This window comes from Anopheles cruzii, chromosome 3 (genome assembly GCF_943734635.1).
Source record: "Anopheles cruzii chromosome 3, idAnoCruzAS_RS32_06, whole genome shotgun sequence".
In the NCBI taxonomy this organism is placed as follows: Eukaryota; Metazoa; Arthropoda; class Insecta; order Diptera; family Culicidae; genus Anopheles; species Anopheles cruzii.
This window is the reverse complement of record NC_069145.1, coordinates 86,137,337-86,158,618: the sequence shown is the minus strand read 5'-3', so window position 1 is coordinate 86,158,618 and position 21,282 is coordinate 86,137,337. Positions and strand designations below refer to the sequence as shown.

Below are 21,282 nucleotides of genomic sequence, written 5' to 3'. Positions count from 1 at the left end.
AGAGACCCCCCCGTCCGTGGCGTGGATCGAACCACACGCACCCGTAGAGCAATTACCTGTGTTTACTATTCTTTTATCGCGCGCGATCGCGTTTGTACATATTAGATAGTGCTGATAGGTTGTACAGTGTCTTGCCGAGAGAGGTGACGACGGTTTTACAAATGAGGCCGCAAGTCCTTCACCCCGTGCGTTAGCGTTAGCGTTGTACAGTCGTTCGATACGAGATGCGCAGTACTGTAAATACTCTTGAAGCGGAACACGCCGGCAGTCCGGCGTGTCAGCGTCAGTTAGGTTGGGCGTATAGAGCGTAAGATCCACTAATGAAATAGTAGATAGTGAATGATAGGAGGACCGAGTGAGAACGTGGGCGTGCAGAATGTCACGAGCACCAAGAAAAGACTGCCAGCATTAGTGCTGTATCCGCCGTTTTTATGTAATTCACGTTATTTTAAGCAATCTTAACGCGTCTCCCGGCCAACTCTAAGGCCTCGGCCGCCCCAGGATAGTCCCGTGCATTTACTTAGCGAAAAATGGGTTCCCAAATTGCCGGTTTTTAAATTATACTTCCCGCCGGACCGACCAAACGACGGAGCCAGAGAGAAAGAGTTAGAGATAAAACAGATGATCATTTCGCCATCGTTGCGCTCTGAACTACCACTCCAGGAGTTCCAATTCCAAATCCATCAACCAAGACACAACCCCACATCAATGGTGGCGCGTTCGCCCGAACTGAACCCGATTACAGAAGACATTCCAACAGAACACTGCGCAACTGCCATATTTTAGAGAATGAAGGTTTTAACTAACTGTGTATATGTGACGCAGCGATCGGAGACACACGCAACACTTGTTTGTTTGAAAGTACGAGTCGGTCAGACTTATTTTAAACGAAATAAACGATGTTTTACAACGAAAACAGTGCCCTCGAATGCCCGATCCGAAAGTAATCAATGCCGGTGTTTGGTAACCTCACAAAGTGCAGTTAGAAACTATTTAACTGTGTTCAGCCGCCGCCGCCTAGGGGTTGGAAACGGGAGTGGAGACTTCTACGTTAAGGATGACGGAATTGGGAAACGATGACTTCCGTTTGCCATTCAGCCCTTGCTCGCACTGCACATCGTCCGACGTCACGTCGTCGTCCTTGTAGTACGCATCGATGTCCGACCTCTGCAACTCGTGTCGGGACAAATACTCAACGATCGCCGCGGCATAACAGTCGCCAAGCAAATTGTTCGTTGTTCGTATACGATCGCTACGGGTGGAAAGAGACCAGTTATGGAACGATCGGGCACGATTCCCGACGAGAACTTACACGAACCAATCGACGGCAAACAGGATCGTGGCGTTGTTGATCGGTGCGTCGATCGCCGACAGTGCAATCAGCAGCAGCACCAGGGCTGCCGAGGGAATGCTGGCCGAGCTCATGGAGGCAGCGGTCGACGTTAGGATCACCGTCACCACCTGGCCCACGTTGAGCGCCATGTTGCTCATCTGGGCCACAAAGATCGAGGCAACCGATATGAAGAGAGCCGTCCCGTCCATGTTGATGTTGCACCCGATCGGCAGCACGAAGCGTGTGATGCGCGAGTCGATCTTTAGCCGCTCGTTCATGCAGCGGAACGTCAGGGGCAGGGCGGCCGCTGTGGACGCCGTCGCAAAGCCGGTAAGTATCGGTTGGATCAGGCCCAGGTAGAACTTGAACGGGTTTTTGCGGAGAAACACAAAGTAGATCGCTTGCAGGATGATCCACTGATAGAGAAACACTCCGAGAGCGATCGTGAAGATAAACCACGCCAGCTGCGTCATCACGAACGCGATATCGTTCACGCTCAGGATTTTGCCCGCAATCAGACTGCTAATGCCGACGGGCGTTAGCCACATGACGCCCGTCACCATCTTCATGATCACCTCGAAGATGGCGGAAAAGAACTGCACCACCACGTAGCCGCGGCTGCCGATCGTCCCGAGCAGGGTCCCGAAAACGAGACAGAAAAACACTATCCCGAGCGAGTTGGTCCCCGGACGGTACTCCACGATTCTGGTCCACTCCACCTTCGGCTCCGGCCACTCTATCACCGGGGCACCAGCTGTCGTGAGAGCGTCGCTCTCGTTCGATGCCAGCGACGGGCCGTCCTTGCTGGGAACATACACCGTGTGGGCTTGCTGCAGTGCCGCTTGGAAGATGTTGTCCGGAAAAATGTTTCTGTGGAAAGGATAGGTGTTCAGGATGGTTTGCGTTTTGCCCGGCCGTTCCGCACTTACCGTCCCAGATCGAGAATACTGTCCATCAGGCTGACCGACTTGGCTGTGGCTGTGACGTGAGTGGCTCCGGTGACAACCTGCTCCAGGTTGGGATTTCCCGGGTGAATCATCAGTGCCAGCGCCGTGCCCAGGATTGCGTTCAGCAGCGATGTAACCAGAAAGTACACGAACGTTCGGAGCGCTATTTTGCCGTTTAGCTTTGCATTCAAACTGGAAGATCCGCTAATTAGACTGGCAATGACCAGTGGAAGAATCATCAGCTTCAAGACGCGCATAAACAGCTCGCCCGGATACGCGATCAGCATTACCGAATCGTTGGACAAAGCCAACGGTCGAAGCGTGAATCCTGTCGAGAAATTGAGAGAGAGAGAGAAAGAACGAGATAGATAATGCGACTTTAATCGGCTCCACTCTGCTCTCTGTCGCCGTAGGCTATGCATCGTGCTAAAAGCAATCGTAGTAGACTTGGGGCGCAGAGAAAGGTGCCATTGCGTTGGAAAATTGTACCGGGCAAGACGCACTCTGGGAGTTGGTTGTTAAATCGTGATTTTTCCCCCCGTTCAGGCCATGTTGTCCTTATTCGCAAGACACTTCCGAAACGCGCGAGTGGGAGTTTTCAATCAGGCGCTCCGGTTTTCGTCCCAAATAGGAGAAAATCGAGCAGAGGTAAGTGCTGTTGGAGCAGAGACGGAGCCCATTTTCCAACAGGTACCTAACACAAAGTCATTCGCCATCCGTAGAAGGGGCTTGTGCTGGGACTGTACGAGCAGGAAATCGACACGGAAGAGCCCCGCCTTTCTTCGACGGCCATCCACTTCGATGCCAAAACCGACGGACAGCTGTTGAGCCTCATCAAAGAGTAAGTTGCGGTGCAATGGGAGCGCCGTTCTGGGTTGGGGCATTTCGTTGCAACAGCCTGCTAAGGTTTCTTTTCGCTTGTTCTATGCTAAAGATGCAATTTGAAGGGCAAGCTCGGTAGTGTTAAAATATTTAACAACCTTGACCCGGCAATCGGTTCGGTTGCCGTCGTCGGCCTGGGCCTCGAAGGGGCCGGCTACAACGAGCTGGAAGCGGTCGATGAGGGATTCGAGAACGTGCGTATTGCCGCAGGCACTGGGGCGAGCGCTTTGGCGAAGGACGGCTGTACCCAGATCTTTGTCGATCCGATGGAACATCCGGAGCAGGCCGCTGAGGGTAGTGGTCTTGCGACCTGGCGCTATCAGGCCAACAGGGCAAAGAAAGACCGTAAGCCTATCCCGAAACTGGACCTGTACGATTCGGCCGAAGTGGACGCTTGGACCCGCGGGCTGTTCAAAGCCGACGCCCAGAACTTGGCCCGCAGTCTGGCCGATGCACCCGGCAACCAGATTACACCGACGTCGTTCGCCCAGGCCGCCGTAGATGCCCTGTGCCCGTGTGGGGTCAACATCGAGGTGCGCAACAAGGACTGGGCAGAGGCGAAAAATATGGCCTGCTTTCTGTCTGTCGCGCGAAGCTCCTGTGAGCCTCCGATTTTTCTCGAAATCAGCTACTGCGGTGACGAGAAGGCGGGTCGTCCGGTGATGCTGGCTGGCAAAGGGATCACGTTCAACAGTGGCGGCCTGTGTTTGAAGCATCCGGAAGATATGGCCCAGTATCGGGCCAGTATGGCCGGAGCGGCGGCCGTCGTGGCCACGATCCGGGCGGCGGCCGCACTGTCGCTTCCGATCAACTTGGTCGGTCTGGTGCCGCTGTGCGAGAATATGCCTTCCGGGATGGCGTTCAAGCCGGGCGATGTCATTACGGCGATGAACGGCAAAACGGTTGCCGTTCACGATACGAACAATGCCGGGCGGCTGATGCTGGCCGACACGTTCGTGTACGGCCAAACGACCTTTAAACCGAAAATGATCGTCGATGTAGCGACCCTTTCCGATGGAATCATTCACGCCCTGGGTGGGGCCGCCAGCGGGGTGTTCTCGAACTCGGACTTTCTCTGGTCACAGATGCAGAAAGCGGGCGCTATAAGCGGTGACCGTGTTTGGCGCATGCCGCTCTGGCAGTACTACACCCAGAAGGTGACGGGTGCGTAACGGTTTCGACTGACTACCTCGGCGGACCACATTTCACTATCACTCTTTTTACTTTGCACAGAATACTCCAATGTCGACATCAGCAATGCAGGACGCGGCAAGGGTAGCGCCTGTTTGGGTGCTGCCTTTCTCAAGGAATTCGTTCCGTGCGTGGATTGGGTGCACTTGGACATTACTGGCGTGGGGATGCTAAAGAAGGGCGCCGGTATCCCTTACCTCGTGAACGATCGCATGACCGGTCGGCCTACCCGTACGCTCATTCAATTCCTCTACCAACTTGCCTGCCCGGAACCACAAAGCCAGAGTGCGCTCGTGAAGAAAGCGGAGCAAAACTGAGCCAATGAAGTGGCGTTTTCTGTCTTGATTGGTGTGATGATAGAATAAAACACTCTTACTTACCTATAATAACGCCCAATAGCACTCCACTGAGAGTAACCAGGATAAGTTTATTGTCCGCCAGGAACCGGCGCCAGTTGCGTTTATCGCCGCGGTCCGTCATCAGAATGCTGTCGTCCCGGTTGAGCATAAGCTCCGGCTTCAGAAAGTGCTGCTGACTCTGTGCCATCTCGCCGGTGGAACACATCCGTTCAGCTGTCGGATCACAAAAGCATCACCACTGTAAAACGTTGGTTCTCCGAAATCGGATCCGAAATCTTTCAGGAATTGCCTACGGGAGGCACCACATATGCGCGCTGTCCACTTGACGAACGGGTTCGTGCAAAATATTGAAGTGCTGGGGGTATCTTTTATATCTTTAATTTACCCTACTGTGGCGGATCGGGCGGCTCGGTGGCCGTGGCCGGTTGAACTAATCACAGAACGCACGGTGAACGATGGATGGATGCATGAAAGTCACAGCGCAATAACTCAATTGAGCCATTACAGATCTTTGTATCCGTCACATATCGGACGTGTGGCCGAACGTGCGAGGCTGCGCTTCGTATCCTATGGCCCCCCATCCGGCAACGGCAACACGAAGTGAAGGCCAACAATCAAGATTGAGACGCTTCACTTATTTCTTTTATTGCGCTTATGTAAATTGCGCCCTGCCCACCACCACCCAGCCTTATGCTGACACGCCGGTGCCGGTGCCCCGGCTCGCCGATTGCGAAGCGTTGAAAGTAACACGTTGGCACGAAGGAAACCGAGACCGAGCGATGCATTTCCCGGCATTGCATATTGATTTTCTCTTGTCGATCAATTCCCGTTGCTTCCTCCTCCGTGGAGTCGGACTCCAAGTGCAAGTGCACTCCACGTCGATTGAAATTATTTGAAGAATGCACTCCATTAAAAGCGCGAGTACGAATCAATCATGCCTTGTCGCGGTGTTCTGGGTCCACGCCACCAACCAGCGCCACTGTTGACTAGCTATTCCATGGGAACCAATACAATCGATCCCTTAATTATCGCGCCTATCTGCTGCCGCTGTCGCTCAGTTCTAAAATAGATGGTCGGTATTAAAGGACAAACCCGGCGAACGACCCGCAAAGGAGCGAATGAAACGGCCGCAAGAGACGGCGCGATAGGCGCACAATTCGAATTGCAATTTGTTTGAACAGGAAAAACGGAACAATGTCAGGGTGGGCTCATTCTTTATGGTGCTTGAAAACTGGCGCTAAGGTCAAAAAGCTGGCCTAGGCTAGCAGAAACGAAAACGATTAAACATTCCACAGAAGAAAAAAATATAAGATGCAAGAATGGGCAGCATTAACGAATTAGTTTGAACAAAGTCTCTCTTAATATATTTCACTGCTAAGTTTGCACTACTTTTCACCCGACACCATGCGCCTCCATTGGAGCCCATAAGGTTGTCGCAATGTTGCAAACCCAATCCGTCAAGACTAAACCGTTTAACTGTAGGTTTTTTTTAGTACGGTTCCAGGGGTTCCAGACTTCACCTGCCGAGCTGTGCACGTAACACGCACCGCCGAGCTTAACCGTTCCGCTTCCGATTCGTTCGCGAAGAATCAGAGTGTTACGATTCCGTTGTTTACGGCCGTACAACAACTGTGCCAGTCGCGGCATCCACTGTAACTGGTTCTAATCCTTTTAGGGAGCAGCAGTACGACGACACACGACGGCAGCAGCGTGCAACCTTTTGCCATTACAGGCCCCGGGTGTAACACCACTTCGTGGACACGGTTCGCGGCACGGGCACTACGACTGACTTGGGCTTGGGATCGTTGAGCTTGTACACGTCCGACGCGGTTCGAAGGCAAAGACGGATTGAACCGCTCGGACACGGGGAACGTCCCTGCGCGACACTGGTCGCGCAGCAAAAGGACGTTTGCCTCGCGCTTCGGCCCCACAGCGCTGTAAAACACGCGACACGTGGGGGGAGCGCAAAGCGAATACGAATAGCGGCGGAATGCCGATTGCAGGGCGAAAGTGTAAAACGTGTACTCTATTAATACCTATCGATAGGCAACGAATCGCAGTTCGTTCATTCGTCCCGCTCTGGGCAGGTTACGGCAGGTAAGTGCTATTTTTGACGAACCCACCCACAAACATTGCATTTCGCACAACGGTTGTGAGCTTTATCGAAATTTGTTATCACTGGTCATCTTGAACTTTGTGTATTAAAAAAAATTGAGCTACTTCGCGAGTTTCTGTAGACCAAAGTGTGTTGCTCAATTGCACGCACGCAGCCAGCGCTGTGACGTTTACTCTGACGAGCTGTCAAAACACGAATCGCAAAGAAAGCAGGAAAATTTTGTATAGACAGCAAAGGATGCAAAGGAAAAACTATCATTTCTGGTGCAAAGTAATGTGAAGGAGTGTACACAGTTTTCCATCCGCCATCCGTCCGTCGTGCACTCGCAATGGAAGGTTCCGGCGACATGTTGGCGATCTATAATTTCAACGAAAATGAAATGCTTGACGTAAGTGTTCCGACGGACACTCTCCGATTCCCCTCCGACCGTAATGCCCGTCGATCGATCGATTCTCTTTTCCGCTGGCGCTCTGTTTCCCCCCTCGAAAAACGACCGATTTCGGGACAGTCGTCCAGAATGTCGACCGTTTTTCGTTCCTCTGTCGCATACTGAACTGGCGAAGGCGTAGAAGAGAATCGGGTATCGTACCTCTCCGCAACCCGAGAACCAACCTGTCGGATGATAAATAATGCTCTACTACCTCCCGTTCCCCCGTTTCCATATACTGTGTGTGTTCCATAGTTCGATGTAAGTGACCCGCAACAAACACACACAAACACACAATTTTCAATTATCCAGACGTAAGGCGACGCACTCCGGATTCAGTGAGCTCCCCTGAGCGAAGCAGTTTTTCTTACCAAACCTTCCATATAAGAATCTCTAGCTCCCGTCCATCGGTAGGCGGCACGGCGAACTGGATCGCAGCGCTCCCGGGGAACCTGTTCGGGCTTGCTCTTTAATTTTAATTCTTTCGCCAAATCAATCATCATTACCATTTGTCCATTTCCCCGACCCCCGAGTATCGTGCCGTGCCATTGGTTACATTGTCCAGAAAATTTGTGTCCCCATCGCGCATCCCACGTTTCTAATTCGCCGTTCATCTGTTCGCTATTCATGCCCTCATCGTTCTGCGCATCACCACGGTGCATCGTTTCTTCTTGCAGGGCAGCAGTGCATTAGAATTTCCCGATCTAGATTTTGTTTACGCAGATGCGGACAGCCACACCAACGAGATCGCCGAACTGTACAGCTACACCGAGCAGGCGGAGTTTCAGCACAATGTTAAGGTGAGTGGCGCACGCGATGATCGCGCGACCTTGGTCTTACCCCGCTCCCCGCCCTTCCTTCACGTGACAGGCATTTGAAGATCAGATGGAGCTGTACAAGCTGCCACCCTGCTGGCAGAAGCTAACGGATGCCGATCAGAACGGGATCGTACTTAAGCTACTCGATCAGCTCGATATGTGCAAAAAGAATATGCGCATGAAAGCGGCCCGTTGCATCCTGTACCTGGCGCAGGGCTGTTGGGCCGAGGTACAGTCCGACCAGGAGCAACAGGCATGGGCACGCAAAAACGTGATGCTGCTGTACCGGTCCGGTGTGTTTGGTGCGTTCGTTGAGCTGCTGAACCTGGAAATTGAGTAAGTGGCGCGTTGTGGCGCGAGTCCACTTTTGACCGTTAATCATTCGTTGACCTCACCGTCCTTTTAGCAACTCATCCACGGCTAACATTGCGATGCGTAAGATTGCCGTCTCGCTTGCCGATTCGGTCGATTTGCGTGTCATCCTGTCCGTACTGTACATCATCACCGAGGTGATGCGGTCGGAGAAGGAAAGCAAAAGCCAAGAGTACGCCCGGATGGTGTCAACGTTCGTCACCGAAATCAGTAAGTCAGGGAGTGCTGGTCAGGACCGCACAAGCACCAAGTATTCACCACCATCTCGTCCGCCCCATTGTAGCGTACCCTATCGGAGACGAGCTACTGTCCGTGAAGCTACTCGGGATGGTCACCCAGTTCTGCACCGGTATGGCACCGCATTTTCCAATGAAAAAAGTATTACTCTTACTGTGGAAAATATCTCTCGTGTCACTCGGAGGCATGGATACGCTAAAGGAACTTAAAGGTGAACGCGAAAACGGGATCGACCGTGCCGGTTAGTGGTTAACGTGGACCCACTCTGCATCGTTTCAGATAAGTACCGTATCGCGGCAGGCCTCTCGCAGAACCGCGAAGACACGCTCGAGATATCGAAAGTGATGCGAGCCAGTTCGCCACCGATCACTGCAGTGGCGATCGAAGAGAGGCAAGACAAGCGCGGCAGGCCATCCCGAAGAGTATGTACGAACCCTAGTCAATCGCAAGAGGTAGTGAAGCTTTCTTGAGTCTCATCCTGATTTATTCTTCTTCCATTTCCTCTGGCTCCAAGTTTTTCTATTTTATTTCTTTTACTACTCTTTTACTACTATCTTTTTACTACTACTACTACTGTTGCCACACTACTCTACTAACAGTTCTTCTCTTAAAGCTCTCTCTCTCTCTCTGTCTCTTCACCGTTTCTCTCTTTCTCTGCCTCTCACACAATTTTCGTCTTTTGCTGCGACAATTTCTAAGCAATCTAGTACTCCTCTGACTGAAAACTCTGAGCGAAACTCTACGCTAAATCCTTCGACCTTCTTCTTCTCTAGACTGTCGCCAAAAACTGTTTGACGCTTTCTAAATGAAATCTTTTTTCATCACACAGCTCCCATTTCTTGAGCTTTTTTTTCAGTTCGCTCCAACTTTTGCCTCTGTACTTTCGGCTGGTTCTTCTCTTTTCGGCTACGCGTTATGTTCATGAAGGACTCGTGTCTTCTTGCCACTCTTACACCCCGCTCGAAGGCTGTGCTGACTGCCGCGTATATATTGGCTTTCATCATCTTGCCCGGTTATATTGTTTAACGATTTATGTCATACCACGCAACAACGATTGTAGGGATCATTCCCGCGACGCCCGATGTGATCGAACAGTCACACTTTGCCATCGACCTCTATGGTGGCCCGTTCCGGGCTTGGGATTAGAGAGCCTCACATCTTACGTTCTCTTCTGTACCTCTTACTCTACTCCATTCCGTATTTGTATCTTTCTCTTTTCCACAACAAACTCAAGGAGAGCGATTGCTACCACTTGGCCGCAATATATGATCGTCGAGATATTAGTAACGAAACACTAACATCTAGAGAATTTCACACACCCAAACACACCAAAACATCCTAACACACAGAGGCATCATCCACCCGGTTTTAGAGGGAGCAATAGTTTGTGATGTTTTGTGCCCGTTATTCGCTTTGCCCACCCTTCTTTGTTTGTTGTATTAGCGAGTTGCGTTTTTTCCTTCTAGATGATCTTCTCCTCCAATTAGATGATCGTTCGTGCCACGTATCTGTTAGTTTGCATACATCATCTGCATACATGATTAAATACTGTGGAGTGATGAGAGCGTCGCGCTGTTCACTTCATCATTAGTGCTTGGCGCGCGTAGGAAATGTGTAGAAATTGTGCTGTTTTGCTTAAACAATAGAGCGAATGCGGATGCAACGATTCTGTAGTATAGTGTGAAGGGCTTGAAGGGCTCACCTTTGGTCAGCCTTCGAAATGTGCCTTATTGCTCTTTTTAATCTTTTATAGCTCTCAATGTTATTTCCATTTTCTTTATTCTCGAAGTTTACTCTCGAATTAAGGATCAAATTCATACGCCGAACAACGCCTTTGAAGACAGACGACAAACATTTCCCGAACCCGAATCACTGCATCGCTTTTTTCTCGGTTGTGTCAAGCAGGAACCATTGTAGAGCAACTGTCATGCGGGGCGGGCGTCATTTTTCATCTAGCAACCCACGAGCACACGACAGAAGGGTTGCTAAGTGCGATTAAGAAGTGTAAAGAGAATGTTAAATGCTTGGATATCGCACTGATTAATTCGTGTGTGTTCGTAGGTCGCTAGGTATCACCCAACACTAGATAAGGCTGAAAAGTCCCTGGCCTAAGTAACAAAACGCATTTTTTGGGTCCAAAATTGGCTTCAACATAATCTCCACCAAAAGCCACACATGGAATGATTTCCAGTGCCGCTCAAACATTTGAATACTACTTTTGTGGAACGATTGGAACGAGAACGGAACGTGAAACTCAGGTTCAGCGTTAACGTCTTCATTCGAACGAAATTTCATACCGATAGAACATTTTTTAGGTCTGCGAACAGTCAGTAGTCGCGTAGTTCGCCAACTCTGGCGAATACGGCCATTCGAAGTTCAATTCAATGCATCTGCATCACCGGAATCTAACTACGTTTGAGAATTCAGTTAACCATCTTTTTATTGTTGTTTATGACGGAGCAGAGTTCTTATAACGCTTTTCAAGCCAATACTTTGTTTGAGCGGTTTTTTGCCCAGCAAGAAGCAGTGTAAAACTAAACTAAATCAAAATTATCTAAAGTATTGTCACTCTTAGCACAGTAACTCACAAACTTATGAGTAGAATGTCACGAAATGTTAATAGCTTTAACAAAAAAAGCGGTGAATGCAAAAAGACTAGCACCGTCCACGTGTTGGGCCCGAGATTTATAATTACTCATATTGTTACTTTAGAAGTGTTGACACATTTCATTGAATCTCGTCAACGCCAACTCGGTTGCAAATGAAACATTTCAAAATTCATCAAATATCCTTGTGACCCTTTCGTAAGTGTCCTTTATTGTTTCTAAACTACATTTTGAGTATGTGCGTATGTGTTACCGATTTTACGTGTATGTTTACGCTTACCCCATTAATTCACTATCACCGCACTGGCATCCCATCGTACGTTCGCAGACACACACACACACAGACATCCGTTGCAATCCGCTTCATTAATCGTATCAATCTCGTACATCATCCCCCAAAACCGAAACACACCCCATAATTGGTACATGTGTACATAGGGAAACAGAAACGGAACCAAAACGGGACCACCGGGAAATCTAATCGTTGTTTCTTGGCTCTTCCTTCCGTAAACCTCGTTCCTCGATCGTCGTCGTCGCACGCACAGAGCCTGATCAAACAAAGTTCACTGGACGAACAGGAACAGCTCGGGCTGGAGATGGAAACGTCCAACACGGAGAACGAGGTAGATCTTACCGATTTCTGGGGGAAGTACGAAGATCCGATCAACGGTGCCTCGGCGGACGGCGCGGCGTCAGGGGGCGCAGGGGCGGCCACGGCGCCCGAAGACGGCGGCACCACGGTGGACGGTGAGCAGAAAGGCGATGGTGAACAGTCTCCACCCCAGCCGGCAATCGCACCCGCCGAGGAGGAACCACCGCAGGAAGTCTCGAACCGGTTGCCGTGGGCCCCGAAGATCCGGCGTAAAGATATCGACATTTTTCTCAACAACTCACGCATCAAGTTCATCGGCTACTCGCTCAAGGATGACCACGAGACACTGGCCGGGTTGCCGCAACCGATACAGGAAGGATTTAAGACACTGAAAAAGGTAAGCCTTTTGCGGTGTGGTCGTTGCCAGGCCAGGTACTAATGACCAAGTTCCCGCTTCTCGACAGCACATGTACGTGAGCCTGGCGGACGTGCAGATTCGGCAGGAGGAAGACATCAACCGCAATCCGATGTCCACGTCGGAGGGGGAAATTACGCTAACGCCGACCGAAATCCTCTACCAGGCGATGCTACCGAATCTGTCGCAGTACATGATTTCGCTACTTAAGATCCTGCTGGCGGCCGCCCCGACGTCGAAGGCGAAGACCGAAAGCATCAACATCATGGCGGACGTGCTGCCGGAAGACATGCCGTAAGTGGCCAGTGGCTTTGCGCCGCACCGCCATCAGGAGGACGCTCGCTTTAATCGGTCACCCTCCCTTTCCCCAGCATGACCGTGACGCAGTCGACCAAGCTGGGCATCGATGTGAGCCGCCACAAGGAGATCACCGTCAAAGCGGTGTCCGCCATTCTGTTGCTGTATTTGAAGCACTTCAAAATCAACCACATCTACCAGTTCGAGTTCATGTCGCAGCACCTGGTGTTTGCCAACTGCATCCCGCTGGTGCTCAAGTTCTTCAACCAGGACATCATGGGCTACGTCGGCTCGAAGAACGTCATCCCGATCATGGACTTTCCGGCGTGCGTGATCGGCGAGCAGCCCGAGCTGACGTCGGAAACGATGATCATCGGCGACTCGGCCCCGTACTCGTGGCGCAACGTGTTCTCCTGCATCAACCTGCTGCGCATTCTCAACAAGCTGACCAAGTGGAAGCACTCGCGCATCATGATGCTGGTCGTGTTCAAGTCGGCCCCGATACTGAAGCGCACGCTCAAGGTGCGCCACGCGCTCATGCAGCTGTACGTGCTGAAGCTGCTGAAGATGCAAACCAAGTACCTGGGCCGCCAGTGGCGCAAATCGAACATGAAAACGATCAGCGCCATCTACGCGAAGGTACGGCACCGGCTGAACGACGACTGGGCGTTCGGGAACGATCTGGATGCGCGCCCGTGGGACTTTCAGGCGGAAGAGTGCGCCCTCAAGAGTGGCGTCGATCGGTTCAACAACCGGCGCTACCTGCAGGCACACAACGGCATCCTGGCCGGGATCGAGGGTCTCGACTATGACGATCCGATCGACGGCATCGGCAGCATCGGTACGGCCGGTGGGCCTGGTGGGGCCATCGGTGCCGGTGGAGACGGTGGGCTGAATGGTGCCGGCGGTGGTGGCGTTGGTGGTGGCGGTGCCGGACTCTCTACAAACGGTGGACTCCCTGGTGGAGGACTCGGTGGCATGGGCGGCGAGCGTGGCAACGCCTGTTACGGTGGGCTGGCCCGGAAGGCGGAGGAAATTGAGCTGAGCGAAGAGTTTAAGCAAAACTATGAACTCTGGCTACAGCAGGAAGTGTACAACAACAACATCGACTGGGACGCGCTGCTCACGGTGGAGGAATTTTAAAGAGCGAGAGAGAGAGCCGGTGCCGGTGCCGGTCCCGAGTGAACGTAAGCGTGTGTGGAACACCATAGGCCACAATAAAGAATGCATCCTGTTAATCCTTACCACGCGCCGTTGGTTTGTTGTATCGTTTTGTTGATTGTAAACACCTCGGAACAGCGCTCGGAATGTTCTTTCACTGTTTATTGACTTCCAACGATCGAAATGGCGTGTGTCGCCCGGCGGTGGACCGACACGATCATCGGCCCCTGACCGCGGACATCGCGCGCGGTGTAGCTGTTTTCTGTGTGGAGTTGTGGAGAGGTGCGCGTGTCGGTGTGATGTGAGGCTTTCTTCTTCGAAGATTCTGTTCCATTCACAGCAAATGCTCGACCACCCAAAAAACGGACCTTCAAATGGTGCAGTTGTGGCCGGCCTCTCCCTGCTCCCTGCGCAAGTTCCAAAACTGAAATAACCAACTCTACGATACACGTTTTTGAAAACTTTTCACCTTACAACCGTCCCTTAGCTCTTGCTCCTGTTCCTGTGATTATGCGCGCTCTAACTTTGCTTTTTGTCCCCAGGTCCATCATTAACAACAGAAACTCTTAATGTTACCAATTCTTTTCGGGCGTGCTCTCGTGTTCAGCCTCTCTTTGTTCGGCTCCATTTTTGGAGGTTCGGTTCTTCGTTCTTTGTTAGTGTAAGTGTGGCCAACCATTGGAAAGATAAAGTAACATAAACCCCCCCGGGTGAAGCCCTCTGATTTGGCCAGCCAGCAGCCACAGCGTTCATGACACCATCATCATCATCTGCTCACTAGCCGATCGGTTGTCGGGTGCCTATTTTGTATCGATAAAGCAGCGAATGCAGTGAAAAATGAGAACATACACAACACTAGTCGGCTGCTATAAACTATTTTATTCGTATATTCTTCCCCTTCTATCAACTCTCTGGCTCTCTTTCTCTCTCTTTCTCTTTCAAAATTTCGCTTTACAGTGTTTTGTTACTCTTGTGATATTGCATACAAACTATTGATGGTTCCATACATATTACTTGCGATAAGGATATCCAATTGTATACCTATTATATGACAATCCCTTAAAGCAAAAACCCGAAAATGAACTTGCCACGATCACGTACGCCAAACAAACACACAGCATGCGGCGCCTGCCCAGGAGCACAACAGGATCACGTGCGCGCGCTGTCATGCAACTAGCAGCAGCAGCAGTAGCAGCAGCAGCAGCCGCAGCAGGCGGTGAGATGATGAAGGCACACGTGATGCGCGTTTCTAACGTGATCGCATAAGAAAATTGCACAAAAATTATCACAACAAACACAACACACCACCAAATGCATTCGTCCAATTTGTCGTCCCCGCCCTTCTGCGTATGAAACAAACGACTTTGTCCCGACAAAATGCCGCCTAAAAAGGTTTCGGCCTTCTTAAGGTGCGCGTGTGCTCCATTGTGGCACGCGCAAGCGCGTGTGTTTGCGGCGATCGTGTCCCCTTTCTTCCCACGCGAACGCAAGAAGAAAAGCCTTTGGAGAGCGCCTTTGAGAGTGTGTTTTTCGGTTCCTTTTTTTGCTTGGAGCGAGAGTTGATTGCTAGTAGTTGGAGCGCAGTGTTTGTGTCTGTCTGTGTGAGTGTGTGTAGTAGGTTGATATTCATATTTTTCCATGTTTTAATATTATTATCATTTATCGACGTACAGACTGAAAAATAATAAAAATCCCCACGACTTCTAAACCCAATTAAGCTAAACTTTGATCATTCATTCATTCGTTCGCGTTTTCGCCCCGCGCTCGGATTGTGTTGAGACACAGCCGTTCTCCGCAAAACAAAACAGAAAAACCAACCCGCTCCCAACCCGGGGGGGGGAGCAAGTTTCCGCTAGTAGCTCCGTTTCTGCTGTTGTCTCTCAACCGACGGATTGACTACCGGACCGGATTAACTCTCTTGTTTTTGTTCATTACGCGCAGCAGCATATTATACTATGTCTATTGTTTCTTTTGTTTTCTCTCTCTTTATCTCTTTCTTTTTCTCTTTCTCTCTCGCTCTCGCTCACTTTCACTCTCCAATCCCAATATGCAGAGATGATGTTGGTTTTTATGTTTCGGTTGTTTCTTTTCTACAAATTTATTTTTGTTTTATAGGGATTTGCTTTACTTTCGTGTTGTTTAACCATTATAATGTGTTACTGTTTCCGGGTGTAATGCCATAACTAGGTTGGAATCTCGCTTACTCGCTAATAATTTCTCCTCCCCGGAGTTTACCACCAGCATCATCATATTCGGTTGCCGCACCATCTCCATCATTATCCGTCCGACAAGCGCCGACTCCAGCGTTATAACGATAATTATTAGCATTTTACAATTCATGCAGTAGTCGTCACTTACATTCAAGGGTCCATTAGCTACAACGGGAAAGAAAACGGGACCTCCTTTTAGTGGGCATGAAACCTAGGTCGGAGCGCTGCCGCCGGTTCTCACCTGCGGAATAACATCACTTGGTGCAGCAGCCACTGTTCTGTCGGCTGGTTTCGTTTTGCGTTGGTCTTATGTTTTGCTGCGGTCCGGCGCCCTCGTTCTTGGGTAACTTTTTAGCTGAAAACAAAACCACAACACGGCAAATAAATCAAACCACCAAACATTCAAAGGCAGCAGCGGAGTGGTGGACAGGCAGACGGTGGTCCAAATAAGATTAGTTTTTAAAACCTGACCGATAGTGAGACGTGCATTAAGTGAAGCCCCTCACTGGCACAAGCGTGTGCAGCAATGACGTATACAAAACACGTGTGACGTGTGCGCGCTGGAACGCTATTTCTAAGCCGCATGTGCAAACAGGACACGGCAACCGGTCCCACCGGTATGGTCACAAATCCCTTTTATCAACGGTGGCCTTGAACTTTCTCCTTTAGCTTAAAGTAACAGCGGTCACCGCTTGCTTCGTTGCTGCCGGGCGGTTGCTGGGATGTGCATTCTACCCCACTCACCTATTGCAAGGAATATATCATTCACGTTCACGGCCGTCTTGGCGGATGTTTCCATAAACAGTAGCCCATTGTCGTCCGCGTACTGCTTGGCTTCTTCATAGTCCACGACGCGACTATTTGCCAAATCGGCTTTGTTGCCAGCTAATGCAATCACAATATTCGGCGATGCCTGGAGAGAGTGCGCAGATGTCAGATTAGCCAATGCGACTAGTAGGAGCGATCACAGTGAGCGTTGCACCAAGGTTATCGCCGGGTGAACGATCCCCGCGTGAAGGCAGTATAGTTACCTGTCTTTGAAGCTCCTTGACCCACGTTTTGGCCCGTGCGTAGCTATCACTGTTTTGAATATCGTACACCACGATTGCCGCCTGAGCACCTCGGTAGTACATCGGTGCCAAGCTGTGGTACCTGTGTGTGTGTGGGGAAGGAACATAAGCCAGGGGGTCCGAGAGGTTGCGCCGTCGTAACACTACTTACCGTTCTTGACCGGCGGTGTCCCAAATTTCAAACTTCACTGTCGTATCATCGATACACAGGGTTTGTGTCAGGAAGGCGGCACCGATCGTACTTTCCTGATACTCGTGAAACTGTCCCTTAACGAACCGTAACACTAGCGATGATTTGCCGACCGCCGACTCGCCCAGTAGCACTAGCTTGAACTGGCATATTTTGTTCTGCGTGGCACCGTTAGGTCGCTGTGCAGCACCGCCAGCTCTCGGACTCGAAGCCATCCGGTGTTTTTTTGTTGTCAGATGCTTTGATCCTTCCTTCCGGTAGTTACGGGCGGATGTCTTCTTACGGGATGCGAACGGGAGGACACACTCTATCTGCTTTTACACCGAGTAGGACCAATTTATCCTACGGTTCGCTGTGTTCTCACTACGCGCGACGTGTAACGCTAATTCTAATGGAATGGGAACAAAGAGACAATTGGAAAGATGAGCAACATACGACTGTGGATTACCCCTGGGTTCAAGGATAGCATGCGCCCAGATGTTCTACATCGCAGCACACCGCGATGCTGCCGGAGCAGTAGAATGAATCAGCAATGAAGCGGCGAAAATTTGTGATTCACGCAACATCTTTATTTGCCGTTCGTGTATCGGTGGTTGCTACGATGACCCTTGTTAGTGCATCGATAAATATCCACAGCGTGTCAGTATTAGCACACACTCAGACCTTAACCTACGGTTTCGAGTCTGGCCTCTGCCGCAACTAGACCGTCCAGTGGCCACTTTCGCAAACTTTGAACCACCTTCGCGAGAGGGTTAACCCTGGTACGCACACAAAGGCGCTTGTGTTTACAATCAATATTTACGTTCGTTCCAACACAGCACAACTGTGCCACCGCCATGGCCTGCTTTAAGAAGAAACGCTCGCAATGGCGGCAATGGTTGAAACCGCGTAAAACGGGTGCTCTTATTGTCTCCGTTGAGAGCGCCCAACGGAAATGCAAAAAGGCCCAACACAAAGGCCCCCGCGGGGCGGGGAATTCACAAAACGCCCACCATGAAAACAACACCCGGTTGTTACTGCGCGGAGGTGGTCAAATTCAGTTTATCAGAACAAATTCACTGTGCTGTTTGCGTGCGCTATTATCGCTGGTGGTAGCAAACAGGAGAGAGCTAGTAGGCTGTGGCCCCGCCGCTTCCACGATCCTGAAGGGGCGTGTTGCAGACGAACTTTCGCGATTTTCACTGTCGTTCACACATTATCCCAGGCCCAGGAGTTCAACAAGTCATTCTAATTTCTTTTCCGCACGACTCACGGGTCAGGGATTTCGCACTCAACTGTGTCCGGTTATGTAGGTCCGAGGATGTGTAGTTCCGGGAACAGAGTTTTATTTATTGATGGCCGCGCTGAACTTTCTTTAAAGACCTTTTTTCAAGGCTACGTTGATAGTGAGAGACTTTAAATGACTAACTCACTTCGGCCGAACACCGCCGTGTGTGTCACGGACACTAACAAAGAGCAACCGATTGCGAAGATATTACTACCGCGCGCGTCACCGCACACACCGCCGTGGAAGCAACACAACGGGATGCCACTACGAACACCCGCCAGACCGCGGCGGAACGGGAGAGAATCTGTGTGCACACATTTCCAGTCGATAATTTAATAAAGGACCGACTAAAGTGGTGACTCCGCACTCATAATCTCATTGCATACTCTTCCGCTCCGTTCCGTCCGACTGTTACAATTTTCCTTTTCTTCTGCTTTTGCCGTGCGCTTTGTGCTTTCGTTCGTATTTTTTTCGTTTGCCATTTTGGATTGACATTCGTCAGTCGCGCGTTCCGTTCATTCATCGTCGTCGTCGCGAGGGCCAATTTCTATGCTCTGGGTGTACTGCTCTCTAGCTCTCTCTCTATCTCTCTTTTTTCTGTCGGTCACTAACACACACATCCACATGATACCATATGTGTGCGACGCATACGACGGTTCAAAAACATGATCACTTGACTCCAACTTTGACCGAGATTGCGATAAATCAACGGTGCTTTTCCATCACATTGATCACTTCACTCGTACTGCTTTTCCGTTTAATATGCTAGCCTTAAAAGACCTTTGCACAGAGCCATCTCCGCGATGCTCCAGCGACGTATTGCGTAGCAACTAACGTACGTGCTCTGCTGAATAAGTTAGTTTACAACTCCATCCGCACGTCCTGACAACAGACTTACATGTCCCTCTTATCATTGCTTATCTCTGTCTAGGCTTTTGGGATATTACGTTGGACAACTGGACGGTAAAAACCGCTTTCTCGGTTCGTTTCCGATGAGAATACGGCACGGCACATTCCAGCAAAAATGGCAAACAATGCACGGCCGACCGTGTGATGGTTACTGTGATGCATATGCTAGGAGAGCTCGTGTGCATATCGATCCGAAGCGCAGCCTGCATTGATATGAGTGCTGTGCACAAGGTGTTGGCGCCAGTGCTGTAGTTGTGTGCTTGTGTGTCAAGTAGGCAAAGTGGATGATCAGCAGCCAGTGCAATGGGTAACAAAACACTTATTGCACACGACGAGACACACTGGCTGCGGGCAATCCAATTTTTGTTTGCACAAAATGCCTTCCAAATTCCCCGTTAATGCTCGCGCCTGATGACCGATGGAATGCGGAAATCACCCGTTTTATGTGTTTTTCTCAGCAAACCTGCTGAGTAAGGGTTTTTGTCATCTCTTTCGTTCATTGCTCTGTCTCCGTCATCGTCGTCATCGTGATCATCATTAACTCTGTTGCTACTAATTTGTGCGTTCCGTAGCCAATGCGTCACCTATACTGTGGTACAAGCTCTACGCACAGGCGGCCTGGCAAACGGAAGGATCTCGCCTTTCTGCCGCTGCCTTCTCTCTATTTTCTTTCTTTCTCCTTTCCTGTTCCTTCTCACTCGCTCACGTTCTCTCTGTCATGGTGTCTCGCTCTCCCTCTCTCTTTATCTCTCTCGCGCGCACTCTCTGGAGAGTTTTTATCACCAGCAGATTTCTTGTCCTTCCCACTAAAATGCATTGCCGCACCCCGAACGGAGCACGGGGACAGGCCCACATCGAAGGGCATCGGATGCGTGCTTTGTTGCTTTAAACTGCTCCTGAACGGCGACGACGTAGTGCGACCAATCTTCCCATTCATTTGGCATGTCAGCGCAGCCCCTGATGACTCCGTCTCGCAACACATTGCACAGCGCCAATGGCCAAATCGTTGGCAGTGTACAAAATGCCAATCGCCTCCAGCGCACAGTACACACACAGCAGGCCTAGAAAAATCTCGCTTCATTACGGCACCATCGGTGTGTAATGGTCGGGGCGGGATGATGAGTAAAACTTCCAGAGACGCACGGACACGTAAGCACACGTACAGACACAACCAACGGCAAACACAATCTATTAAACACGGAACACGCACTAGCGTCGAAGCCGTCCCGAAAACGGAACAGCCACACCACACACGATCAATATGAAACCACACCTGCACCTGTGCTGCGTTTCGCAACCGGATATGAAGTGGAAGATATGCGAAAGCCTGGGCAAGGATTCCAATAAATACCGAAACGCACCTTCCGTTGTCACGACACTAATTTGCACCGAGGAAGAAAATTATGACGACTGAGTTCACACACTCTCGCGACGAAAGCGACAACGAACGACGGTGACTCAGATCAGATCCGAAACGTCAGAAAGATCCGCTAGCACCAGCGCACCTAGCGGATTGATTAGAAACTGAATGACGAACAACGACGACGAACGCACATCGAGTATCCTTAGAGAAAATGGAAAAGCGCGCAGTAGCAGTTTACTCGTTCGGTTCTGGTTCGGATTAACTAACGAACTTAACTCAACGTTCGAACCAAATAATAATTATTTCGTGCGTTTTCGTGCTATTGTGCGTTTTCCGTTCCGTCGTTTCCGTTCGTTAGAAAATGGCAGCAACTGTTCATGTTAAATATTCAAGAATTGACTTTACCAACGTTGTCTTAGCCCTTTTGGATAACAATATTATTATTCACGCTAACATTTCGTGTACGTTCATTATTTCTTGATGTAATGAAATATGCAGGTACCCGTGTACCCTTCAGTCC

The 21,282-nt window shown here is 50.4% G+C and overlaps 4 protein-coding genes across 11 annotated transcripts; 2 read left to right on the top strand and 2 right to left on the bottom strand.

Annotated features, from left to right (window-relative positions):
- Positions 1-772: 772 nt before the first annotated feature.
- LOC128275388 (excitatory amino acid transporter) lies at positions 773-6,588 on the bottom strand. 2 transcript variants are annotated; one of them, XM_053013868.1, is made up of 5 exons: positions 6,233-6,588; positions 4,734-4,925; positions 2,263-2,608; positions 1,313-2,203; positions 773-1,252 (listed from the first exon to the last, which is right to left on the bottom strand). In XM_053013868.1, the coding sequence occupies exons 1-5, from the start codon at positions 6,357-6,359 to the stop codon at positions 1,018-1,020; spliced, it is 1,791 nt and encodes a 596-aa protein (XP_052869828.1). In that variant the 5' UTR covers positions 6,360-6,588; the 3' UTR covers positions 773-1,017. The 2 variants fall into 2 exon arrangements, with proteins under 2 accessions (XP_052869828.1, XP_052869829.1); XM_053013869.1 differs by having other exon boundaries at positions 6,260-6,588.
- On the top strand, positions 2,830-4,670 carry LOC128275389 (cytosol aminopeptidase-like). Its single transcript, XM_053013870.1, has 4 exons — positions 2,830-2,928; positions 3,003-3,121; positions 3,215-4,326; positions 4,396-4,670. The coding sequence occupies exons 1-4, from the start codon at positions 2,830-2,832 to the stop codon at positions 4,668-4,670; spliced, it is 1,605 nt and encodes a 534-aa protein (XP_052869830.1).
- Positions 6,589-7,073: 485 nt separating the features above from the next.
- Positions 7,074-13,827, top strand: LOC128271379 (striatin-interacting protein 1 homolog). The gene is made up of 9 exons (XM_053008871.1): positions 7,074-7,216; positions 7,933-8,055; positions 8,126-8,409; positions 8,480-8,655; positions 8,729-8,893; positions 8,962-9,104; positions 11,834-12,277; positions 12,345-12,589; positions 12,667-13,827. Exons 1-9 carry the CDS (start codon positions 7,157-7,159, stop codon positions 13,733-13,735), a joined length of 2,709 nt encoding a protein of 902 aa, XP_052864831.1. The 5' UTR covers positions 7,074-7,156; the 3' UTR covers positions 13,736-13,827.
- A 1,761-nt stretch (positions 13,828-15,588) lies between these two features.
- LOC128275246 (ras-related protein Rab-5B) lies at positions 15,589-20,842 on the bottom strand. Of its 7 annotated transcripts, none has more exons than XR_008269320.1 (7): positions 20,673-20,812; positions 17,185-17,611; positions 16,995-17,115; positions 16,708-16,876; positions 16,205-16,318; positions 16,112-16,155; positions 15,589-16,051 (listed from the first exon to the last, which is right to left on the bottom strand). XR_008269320.1 is itself a non-coding variant. In XM_053013684.1 (7 exons), the coding sequence occupies exons 2-5, from the start codon at positions 17,436-17,438 to the stop codon at positions 16,218-16,220; spliced, it is 645 nt and encodes a 214-aa protein (XP_052869644.1). In that variant the 5' UTR covers positions 17,439-17,611; positions 20,673-20,812; the 3' UTR covers positions 15,589-16,051; positions 16,112-16,128; positions 16,205-16,217. The 7 variants fall into 7 exon arrangements, 6 of the variants coding, with proteins under 6 accessions (XP_052869644.1, XP_052869640.1, XP_052869643.1 ...); XM_053013684.1 differs by having other exon boundaries at positions 16,112-16,128; XM_053013680.1 differs by having other exon boundaries at positions 15,589-16,128; positions 20,761-20,842.
- Positions 20,843-21,282: the final 440 nt, after the last annotated feature.

Bases quoted from the DNA above. Each gene is read 5' to 3' on its own strand.
- LOC128271379 (XM_053008871.1), top strand. From the start codon at position 7,157: ATGGAAGGTTCCGGCGACATGTTGGCGATCTATAATTTCAACGAAAAT. The intron at 7,217-7,932 runs GTAAGTGTTCCG...TTCTTCTTGCAG, and splicing joins ACGAAAATGAAATGCTTGAC to GGCAGCAGTGCATTAGAATT. The intron at 12,590-12,666 runs GTAAGTGGCCAG...CCCTTTCCCCAG, and splicing joins GTGCTGCCGGAAGACATGCC to CATGACCGTGACGCAGTCGA.
- LOC128275246 (XM_053013680.1), bottom strand. From the start codon at position 17,438: ATGGCTTCGAGTCCGAGAGCTGGCGGTGCTGCACAGCGACCTAACGGT. The intron at 17,116-17,184 runs GTAAGTAGTGTT...ACACACACACAG, and splicing joins GACACCGCCGGTCAAGAACG to GTACCACAGCTTGGCACCGA. The intron at 16,319-16,707 runs GTGAGTGGGGTA...TTTTGTTTTCAG, and splicing joins TGATATATTCCTTGCAATAG to CTAAAAAGTTACCCAAGAAC.
- LOC128275389 (XM_053013870.1), top strand. From the start codon at position 2,830: ATGTTGTCCTTATTCGCAAGACACTTCCGAAACGCGCGAGTGGGAGTT. The intron at 2,929-3,002 runs GTAAGTGCTGTT...CGCCATCCGTAG, and splicing joins TAGGAGAAAATCGAGCAGAG to AAGGGGCTTGTGCTGGGACT. The intron at 4,327-4,395 runs GTGCGTAACGGT...TACTTTGCACAG, and splicing joins CTACACCCAGAAGGTGACGG to AATACTCCAATGTCGACATC.
- LOC128275388 (XM_053013868.1), bottom strand. From the start codon at position 6,359: ATGCCGCGACTGGCACAGTTGTTGTACGGCCGTAAACAACGGAATCGT. The intron at 2,609-4,733 runs GTAAGTAAGAGT...ATTTCTCGACAG, and splicing joins GCTATTGGGCGTTATTATAG to GATTCACGCTTCGACCGTTG. The intron at 1,253-1,312 runs GTAAGTTCTCGT...TTCCACCCGTAG, and splicing joins TTTGCCGTCGATTGGTTCGT to CGATCGTATACGAACAACGA.